The sequence below is a fragment of the Lolium perenne genome, chromosome 6 (genome assembly GCF_019359855.2).
Source record: "Lolium perenne isolate Kyuss_39 chromosome 6, Kyuss_2.0, whole genome shotgun sequence".
Lineage (NCBI taxonomy): Eukaryota > Viridiplantae > Streptophyta > Magnoliopsida > Poales > Poaceae > Lolium > Lolium perenne.
Window position 1 is genome coordinate 205,218,165 of NC_067249.2, and position 9,934 is coordinate 205,228,098.

General features: G+C 46.8%; 2 protein-coding genes across 2 annotated transcripts; both read left to right on the forward strand.

The window, feature by feature from the left end:
- The first annotated feature begins 94 nt into the window (after window positions 1–94).
- LOC127306296 (uncharacterized) lies at window positions 95–4,093 on the forward strand. The gene is made up of 8 exons (XM_051336918.2): window positions 95–253; window positions 348–494; window positions 1,201–1,596; window positions 1,811–1,897; window positions 2,003–2,173; window positions 2,568–2,665; window positions 2,929–3,139; window positions 3,734–4,093. The coding sequence occupies exons 1-8, from the start codon at window positions 238–240 to the stop codon at window positions 3,817–3,819; spliced, it is 1,212 nt and encodes a 403-aa protein (XP_051192878.1). The 5' UTR covers window positions 95–237; the 3' UTR covers window positions 3,820–4,093.
- Window positions 4,094–4,577: 484 nt separating this feature from the next.
- Window positions 4,578–9,310, forward strand: LOC127309355 (tetraspanin-7). The gene is made up of 3 exons (XM_051340234.2): window positions 4,578–5,193; window positions 8,493–8,825; window positions 8,947–9,310. The coding sequence occupies exons 1-2, from the start codon at window positions 4,660–4,662 to the stop codon at window positions 8,790–8,792; spliced, it is 834 nt and encodes a 277-aa protein (XP_051196194.1). The 5' UTR covers window positions 4,578–4,659; the 3' UTR covers window positions 8,793–8,825; window positions 8,947–9,310.
- The last annotated feature ends 624 nt before the right edge of the window (window positions 9,311–9,934 follow it).

A 9,934-nucleotide genomic window follows, 5' to 3' on the forward strand; every position in this document is an offset into this window, starting at 1 on the left:
CTATTAAAAGGGGTTTGGGCCTAGTCCCTGGCACGTGGGCCCGCACGCGCATTTCGGCCCACCTGGTAGAAGCTCGTGGGCAGTTAAGCGGCCCAAACCCACATTGACGCCCGAACCCTACCTTCCCGTCGCAACGCCCACCAGCTCGACCGGCGGCGCCTCCACCCCTCGCTGACCGCCGACGAGCCGATTCTCTTCGCGTCTCCTTCGTGGACGCTTAGTTGCTGATTTTTTCCCATGGGAAAATCCAAAGGTGACCGGGATTTCCCCTTTCTACACTGTGTAGCTTCTTGATTGAAGTTGTAGTTCGAGTTGGGAGGCATGAGTATTTTTTTGCTGCTTTGTAGACAAGAAGGCGCCGCGGGAGGCGAAGGTTGATAGGAAGCTGGCGCTTGGGCTTGGAGTGAAGAAGAAGCAGCTGAAGAAGAAGAAGGATAGAGCTTTGGATGGTGCCGCTGAGAGCGAGGTCGCAGCCGGACATGGTATCGTGAAAGGTATTTGCAGTGATTGTTTCCCTGCAATTTTGTTCTGGGGAATCAGTGGTTAATCTAGGCCTGGAGCTTAGTTTATGCGCTTATTAAGAAATGTTACACTCATTGCCCCGGACGCCCCGGCAAAGGGTAAAAGCACTGATGCAGTGGTATATAGTTTGAATTAGGATGGGAAGATAAAAGAGGAGTGGATATTGATTTCCTTGTCCGACTGTTTGTTCCTCCATTGTCACTTAAGTTCAAGTTTGAAGTAAAAACTTGCTAAGTAAGTTTTCAGCATGAGTGGAGGCCTTTAATTTAGGGCCAGGATAGATTCCATCACTTCATGTTCATTCTCTCAATCTGATGCGTTACCTGTTTCATTCAGACTGAATCAGATCAGTGGCTCCACAGTAGGATTGCGAATTGTATTATTGATGTAGAATCACTCAGATGTTCTGTCAGTTTACGGCTGTAGAAACGTAGAATGGTATGACAGAATCGAGATTCTGAATACCTTTGTACTCTTCAGTGTCTCATGTGCACAAAACAAATAACATGGATACCATCTCATTTCCTTGGCGCCTGTTAATTTCTTGGTTCCAGCTCTTTGAGTTCTTTCTCTGACCCTATATATTGTTGTCAAGTTTTTTTTTTTTTTTTTTTGTAGAGCGTGATAAGGAGCTATATCTTGTAGTATAATGCTTTATCTTCTGTCTTTACTTGTTAGATAAGGAATTGGTAGGCAGCAAGAAAACTTTATTGATGAAGCAAAAGAAGAAAAGTAAGCATGTCAAAGTAACAAAACGTCTTACCAAGGCCGATAATTTGGTGTCTGTCGTTGAGGATGAGGCAACGCCTAAGCTGAAGAAGAAGAGCAAAAGGCAGCTAAAGGAAAGCAACAGTCCTGTTGAGGCAGAAAGTCTGTTGGAAAGTAATGATGCTGACACACTTAGAGTGAAGAAGAAAAATAAGAAGGTGAAGGAAGGGAAGAGCTCTGTTGAGCCTGACACGCTTGAGCTGAAGAAGAAGAAAAAGAAGGTGAAGGAAGGGAAGAGCTCTGTGGAGCCCAGTGATGCAGATGATATCCTGCATGATGAAAATCCAGATGAAGAATCTCTAAGAGGTAAGATTTGCTTCCGAGTTAACACTTTGACTGATGAATTATGTTTGAACCATGATGTATGACGTTGTTCTTATCACATTTTTTTCTTGACAAATTGGTTTTTCATCCGTGCAAGAAACTGGTTGATAGCCTTCATTTTGTGCCATATTTCTCACTCTAGTAATTCTTGATTCTTTCTTGTAACTAATAGTTGATGTGCGTATATTTTATGCAGCTGATGTCAACCAACTTGCTGATGAGAGTGAAGTTATGGGTATTGGGGAACCAGAAAAGGCAAAGAAACGAAAGAAAAATAAGAAAAGTAGGCCTTTGTACTTTTGTCCTAAACAAAGTTGTTCTTAATTATTATCTAACTGTTGCATAAATGGTTCTGTTTCCTGACACACTTCCTTTCCACTTGATGCAGAAAAAGTGAAGCAATCTGGGGAAGTCAACACAACAGATATGCAGGTATCAATTAGAGAGGACAATTTGGAGAGGCATGTTGAAGTTGATACTGCAGATGTTGTTGAAGTTGATACTGCAGATGTTGATGAAATTGCATCAGTCGATGAAGACTGTTCTAGAGGAATGAAAAGTAATGCTACACTTATAAATTTTTTTATCACCCAGAAGTTATATTTTCCTCTAGTATATAAAAAAGATGCATTGTCCAGTTTCTACAATGAAAAATACATAATTTACTGTCGCCAGTTACACTCTCAAGGAATGCCATTACATAGACTTCCTTAAATCAAAAGATTCGTGGGAGTCAATTTCATCGCGAAACTGACAGATCTATATCTAGCTTGTTGGTTCTATCAGCCTAAATCATATGTGGTGTAGACTTTGAGGGTGCTTATTAGTTGGCAGTCTGCTCCAGTGAATTCCACTGTATTCCCATATCTTGCTTTGTTATCTTAGAACCTGCAAATGGACGCAGCAAAGTCCAAAATGGCAAAATACTGATGATGTGACTGATGTCTTGTCAGAATGGATCTTGGAGTACAGGCAGAAGCGGCCAGGCTTGAAAGTTTTGCAGCAACAAATAGATGAGTTTATAACTGCGCATGAAGAACAACAAGAGCAGGTGTGTATTTTCCATTTATTAAGCATTCAAGGACCAGCCAACTGACCTGATTTATAGCTAGCTTGTTCTGCAAACAATTATTGAATATCTCGAGTTAAAATGCAAGCTAGGACAAGTTATTTAAGCTTGGTAGAGTGTATTGCCAACGCACGAAAATCATCTGCTTTCTGTCATTTATTAGGGAAAAGAATTTTCCATATGTTTGTGTTGGTATGACAACTGTTTGATTTGTTTGTCATCTGGTACCTGTTTGATTTATTCAGGAGAAGAAGGAACGAGAGGCAGCAGCTGCAGAAGATGGGTGGACAGTTGTAGTGCATCATAAGGGTAGGAAAAAGACTACAGATGCTGAAACTGGAACAGCGGTTGGCTCTGTATCTCTGGTTGCAATGCAAGAGAAAATGGCTCAAAAGAAACCTATGGAAGTTGGTCCGAACTTCTATAGACATCAGAAACGGGAAGCTCATATGACCGGTATGTCAAAAAATATTTATAGATTCCCACTATTATCCTTGATGCAGTTTCAGTTACTCCTAGTGGTCAGTACATGTATGATGCATTAGAACCTAGACTATGTTCAACGCTATAGTTTTAGGCAAAGAACGGATAGCTCGGACTTGCAGCGTTGTCCGGTTCAACAGCCCATGATCAGTTCAGGTGTTTGCCATGCCAGTCTTGTGACTTTCTGTTTAGTGTAGTCTGTTAGGTTTTTGCAAATATACAAGGCTTGGGTTCATTATTCATTTCTTTTTGTTTCCAGTCGAGAGTCTAGGGAATAAATCTTATATATTCCAGAAGTTATTTTGTGGTAGCAAACAGAGTGACTTGGTAGGCCATCGCAAATAAATGTTAATTTTGCATGTCAAGTTAATCCTTTCATGAAATAATTTGCAGTACGTGAAATTTGGTTTGGAAAAGAGGTGATATGCGGCTTTGATCGAGGAACTTATTTTCTCTATCTGCTACGAGCTGCAGTCTGCAGCATAGTGCATTTTTTGTGCAGGTTGATCATGATTGTGGCTGCAGAAACTGCTTGGGGCTAACAACCGTTGTTTCTTTCTTGTGCAGAACTGGCGATGCTGCAGAGCAAGTTTGAGCAGGACAAGAAGAGGATACAGCAGCTACGGGCGCAAAGGAAGTTCAAGCCTTACTGATGCTGCCCGAATTTTGAAGGGGGTCCTTCAGGCCACGGAGATGCCGGGTTGATTCTACAGTATTCAGGAGCAGCCACTGGCGCCGAGAGGCTGGTTGCTATGTTAATCATGCGTACGCAGCATTCCTTTTTTTGACAGAAAATGTTGCATTGTTGGACAAGATGCTGTATGCTTGATGACTGGAACCATTGCCAGCTATGTATGGAGTACAATGGCTTAAACATTTGCAGCACAAATGTAATTCTTGGTTATTTGGCCCATTTTTTGTGGATCATTCTTGTGTTGTTCTTTGTCCCTTTGTAGCATGTTAGTCCACAGGGCAGATTGAAGCGACGGTCTTCTACTTCTACAGCTGCCCTGCTGTTGATGAGATGGAGGCCACGGTGTTTGGAGGTGCTCATATCACCGAGGCAAGTCCCGCAGTCTGCTTTGGTTTGTTGGGGGATTTCAGGCCGTTCTGTTCGAACCGTTTGGTCCTTGACCTGTCAAAATTGTGGCAACCTGTGATATAGTGGCTCTTGTTTGGTTAGTAGCCAAAATTTTGGTTGCCACTAAAATGTTGCCCACCTTCCTTCTCACAGTTCTTGCCAAGATTTTGGCCAACAAAGGAACAAGGAATCCTTAGCAATTTTTTTGCAGAAATGGTAAGGCATGAAATGGCATAAACCAAACATGTTCCAGTATCAGTAACCCCTTTCCACAGTCGGTGTACATCAACCATAAACCTCCTCATCCAACACGTGGCACACAGACAGAGGCAACCGCAGCCTTTTGTTAACTAGGACATACACGGACACACACACGCGCAAGCGCAAGAGATACCAGAGAACCTCGACCGCGATGGTGAGCCTCTCGACCGGCGTCCTGGGCGCCCTGAGCATCGCGTCCCTCGTCCTCTCCGTCCCGCTCATCGGCGTTGGCTCCTACCTCAACGACCACGCCGCCGGCGCCACCGAGTGCCAGCGCCTGCTTCGCCTCCCGGTCCTCGCGCTGGGCGGCGGGATCCTGCTCCTCTCCCTCATGGCGCTCGCCGGCGCGTGCTGCCGCCCGTGCAACCCGCTCCTCTTCCTCTACGTGATCGCCATGTTCTTCCTCGTCATCGGCATGTTCTTCGTCACCGTCTTCACCTACGCCGTCACCAACAAGGGCGCCGCCACGGCCGCCTCCGGAAGCGGCTACGGAGACTACCGGATCGGGGACTACTCCGACTGGCTCAAGGACAAGGTCGGGGACTACGACACGTGGCGGCAGATCCAGAGCTGCATGGCTGACTCGGGCATCTGCGGCGATGGCCACTTCAGTGGACGGTTCGGTGGCGTCGCCGCCGGAATCGACGCTACCGACTTCTACCGCCTGAATCTGCCGCTCCTCCAGGTACGGACGCGCGCATGCATGGATCCGTTTCGTTGATTGGTTGCATGGCGCGCATGCATCACGCATACAGCTATAGGCAGTGGCCACGTGTGTTTTTGTCTGATTTCGTTCTAAGGGCATCTCCAATGGGGCGACCCATTTCGGACGTCAAAAATATCCGTGCGCATCCCTTAGCGTTCGCTCAAATGGTCGAAATCGACCCTGCGTACGTTTGCGGGGGTGGCTCCAGCGGCACGACGCAATTTTTCGATTTTGCATTTTTATAACATGAAAACATAATTTACATAGTAAAAGAAAGAAAAATAAAAACCATAAGAACGCTTGCACCTACTGGTTCTCATCGTCGCTGTCGATCACGACAAGCTCCAGTACCACCCACGGCTAGTTGGGAAGCGGCAGAACATACACCAGTGCCGCCGGCGGTGGTGGAGGTGGAGGAGCCCATGCCGGTGGTGAAGGTGGAGGAACCCACACCGGTGCAGGAGGTGGAGCAGCCCATGCCGGTGCTAGAGGTGGAGGCCCCCACGGGTTGTACGGCGGAGGTGGAGGCGGCGGTTGAACCGGTGGCGTGGCCGAGTCCTGGAGCGCCAGCCGTAGGGCTTCTTCCTCCGTGAGGCCCAGCGGCATGATGCCGGTGGCGTACCGGGGCTGCGGCGGCTGCATCGGTCGGTCCACCTCCGACACGAGGACGCCGAGCCTCGCGATCTCGTCGTCCGTCATGTGGTCCAGGTACTCGAACTTCCGGCCCTCCGCCATGGCCAACTGCTATTCTTGGAAAATGCACGCGCCGTAGTCGTCGATGTCGTCCTTGGCCTCCTCATTGTGGTACGCCAGCGCGTCGTGGTCCTGTGCAGGCGCCGACGCCTGCCATGTTCGACGACGAGGCGCAGGTGGACGGTCAAAGGGGAAGTCCCTGTCGCCCAGGAAGCCCGCCCTCCTCCTCGGATCCTTCTCGAACTCGCGATAGGTGCGCCAGCTGTCGAAGTCGATGGCGTAGGCGGGATCGGCGCGGAGGTCCAGCGGCAGGTACCGCCGCCTGCCGGATCTCGGCGCTCCTATATGGCTCGCGCGCAGACACGGGCGGGACAGACACCTGGAGGTAGCTCAGCCGCCAGCCGCCAGGCATGTGCACGTCCTTCAGTCGTTGCACGGCGTCCAGTTCGCGTGCATCAGCCGTGCCACGTGGACGGGCAGCGGCACCATGTGCGGCCGCTCCGACTTCTTGGTGCCGATGTCGGACACCTCGAAGTCGTTCTTCTTCTTCCCCATGGTGCTGCGGTGGCACGCGGCGGTGGTGGTGGGAGTGGGGGTGTGGGCGATGGCAGGAACGATGCCGGTCGACTTTTAAGGCCGGTCGCGCATGGGAAATGATGCTATTAAGGCGGCGCAGAAGCCCAGCCACCATCCGCCACTGCGCGCGAACCGCGACATTAATGGCGAGGGCTGCGGCGCAGATGCGGAAGCACTGACCGCGGAAGATGGCCGCGGAAGCGATGCCGTCGATACAGGCTCGTTGCTAGGCAGGCCGGTTGAGAAGCGAGCTCTCACTTTGGGCGTCCGCGCAGCGTCCGCGACGACGCATTCCAAACGCAAATATGCGCCGAGTTTGCGTCATTGCAGATGGCCCGGTCACGATGCGTCGCCCGGTGGAGCGTGTTCCAGACGTATTTTTGGCCCGGGCGGACGCAAACGGTCGCTCAACGTCGCTCCGTTAGAGATGCCCTAAGTGAAGTGATAATCAACAAAATGCTCATTTATTGGCGGAGATAGACTGTTGCATTAACTGCAGTAATTACCTAGTTATATTATGGTCCCTAACGCTCAGTTGACTGAGATTTAAGTTATGTCTAAGTTGACATCAGCGTGTATCAATGCAGACCTTGATAATCCTACTTTTGAAAAAAAAAACTCAGTTACTTAATTCCATGGATAATCCTACTTTTAGTTTTATTCTAAGTCAACTATTTCAAATTTGACCGAATTTATATAAAAGATACTCCCTATGTTCCATTCTATAGTGCCTATAGTTTTTGGCACGGAAATTAGCGCAAGAGTATTTTTTACACAAGACCCCTAGCTGAACGATCTGAGATCAACGTAAAATTTGGGAAATCCATATCTTACTAACTTACCATAACAAATTTGGGACCTGAACGATTTGGGAGCTGAATGGGGAGGGGGTAATTGAAAAAAACTAAGCTACAACCTTATATTCTGAAACAAATGCCAAAAATCTATAGGCACTATAGAAAGGAACGGAGGGAGTATATAACAATATTTATGGCATGAAATTAATATATTGTAAAAATACATTCTAAGGTGGATCTAATTATATTAATTTGTTTTCACAAATGTTGCTACGTCATTCTATAAAGTTTGCCAAGCTCAACTTTTTTTTTTATTTAAGACAAAACTAGAAATACAGTTATTTGTAGACACATAGGGTAGGTCTTTTCTACTTAGGTATAATTATAATGATTAAGCATATAGACAAAATGCAAATGCTAATCTCCACATGTTTCTACATATTTTTCCTTTTTTTTCTCACATATTTATTTCCTCCGTTCCATAATAGAACTATACCAGGATAGCCTCAGATCAAAACCTAAATGTGCCAGGATCATAGAAGCAAGGGCAATAAGTATTCATGAATTTGAGCTGTTGCTAATAACTCTGCCACCTGAATACTTGATTCATTAAGGTCGTCACCCTCCGGAAGTCTCTATCGTTTTCTTTGTTTGTCTGTTAAGCTTCACAGGGCCTAAATCAAACTCCAATCGCTGCTACCACTCACGACGACATTCAACTTATCTTGCCTCGTGCCTCATACAATCATACGATCGATGTTCTAACTGCTACCTAACCATATCTTTTCTTTTGTTCCTCGCTTCCTCCTCCAGGTCAGCTGTGATTCAATTCACAAGAAATAACATAGGTTAGGAAGTGAGTAAAGTATCTAGTATGGAACGGAGGAAGTAACTAATATCATAGTTATATAATTAAATTAATGAGGGGCTAAATAGAAGTGGCAAAAAATAGGGGTCAAACAGGAACAACATGGGCAAGAGTGTAGAAGGACTTGAATTTGGGTAGAAGTTAAGTAATGGCAATCTGTTTGTTTTCAGCCGTTTTGTATTTGATTAGTTCTTAGTTTTATTTTGGTGGCTAGGTCCTGTGGCGTACCATGTTGTAGTTTTTGTACTACTACTTCCGTAGTCTGGTCGTACTTGAAAATTAAAGCGGACTACCGCCAGTAAACAGACAACATGCTGATAAAAAAGTGTATACTGTGTTTCCAGTCCGGCTGCTGCAAGCCGCCGGCGTACTGCGGGTACCGGCCGGTGAACGCGACGTTCTACGAGGCCCCGGCGAGCGGCCTGGACACGACGGATGCGGACTGCCAGGCGTGGAGCAACGAGCAGAGCTTGATGTGCTTCCGCTGCAACGCGTGTAAGAACGCCGCGCTGGCCACCGCCAAGAGCAACTGGCGGGTCGTGGCCGGCGCCAACGTCGCCGCCCTTGTGCTCCTCACCTTCGCCTACTCCCTCGGCTGCTGCGCCCTCCGCAACAACGACCGCCGCCGCCGTCACTACTACTGATCGCTTAGTTTGGTCTTCTTCCATGCATGCATGGTGGTTCCATAATTCAGAGTAGATCGATTTTTGTGTTTGGTTTTCTTCTTTTTCAGTTAGCAATGCAGTTAAGCACAGAGGTAACAGCAGACAGGATGTATAATTGTTTGGTATGATGCAGAATTTTCTAAGAGGTTAGAAATACGGCGCTAGCTTGACCATCGGAAGGTGACATGCATGGGAATGAATGAATGATGCAGAGGCCTCTGAAGAGTCTGAACACCAGCACTTTTCAGAAGTCTTGAACCTTGGTTTCCACGGCACATATCACCTACTCCTGCATACCCAGACGAGTACCCTTTAGGACGTACAATGGTTGATAAGACGGTCTTATGCCTTTTGGTATGACAACAAAACATGGTATACAATGGATTATTTTTTAGTCTTATCTTTAGCCTCGTGTATTCCTAAAAATATGGTGAGACATATTGTGCTAAGAGATGATCTCTTAGCCAAGAGAAGGCAAAGATCTTTTTTTGTTTCTCTCTCCTCCAACTCAGCAATTATCTTATGTGGCATTCCTAAGATAAGACTAAGATAAAACCATTGTACATGCCCTTACATGTAGCAAAACACACAATAACTCTGGAGGACCTATGCCCCGGGTCTCTCACACACGCCAGCGAGTCTTGGTGTCTTCCTACTCACTTGTCTCTTCCACCCTCACATGTCACATGGTCAACATGCTTCAAACTCGTGTGTGTTTTGCTGCGATCGAACGAGCGTGGTGCTGCCTTGATTCTGTGTGTGTGCTGCATATGTTTCCGTGGGCAGCTGGGAACATTGTCCTCCCATGATGCATACATGTGTTAACCTTTTTTGTGGATTTAGTACGATAGTTGGAGATCTGCTGCTTACCCAACTTTTTTTTGTTACATTGGTGTTTCCGAAAGGTTGCTATGCTTTTCTTTTGTATGTTTTAACCTATTACGGCAAAAAAAAAATACAATGGCGCTACAATAGCACAATTTTTTTGTTACGCGGGTCGGGTACGATGCAATGATCGGATTAACGAGATTTCGCGTTTTAGCAATATCCGATGATGGGGAAGACGGAAGATGAAATCCTCAGATCCCAGGGGACGCTCATCATTACCCTTACATGTACAC

Coding starts and splice junctions, on each gene's coding strand:
- LOC127309355 (XM_051340234.2), top strand. CDS start 4,660: ATGGTGAGCCTCTCGACCGGCGTCCTGGGCGCCCTGAGCATCGCGTCC. Junction 5,194..8,492: donor TGAATCTGCCGCTCCTCCAG/GTACGGACGCGC, acceptor CTGTGTTTCCAG/TCCGGCTGCTGCAAGCCGCC.
- LOC127306296 (XM_051336918.2), top strand. Junction 495..1,200: donor CGGACATGGTATCGTGAAAG/GTATTTGCAGTG, acceptor TTTACTTGTTAG/ATAAGGAATTGGTAGGCAGC. Junction 2,666..2,928: donor ATGAAGAACAACAAGAGCAG/GTGTGTATTTTC, acceptor TGATTTATTCAG/GAGAAGAAGGAACGAGAGGC.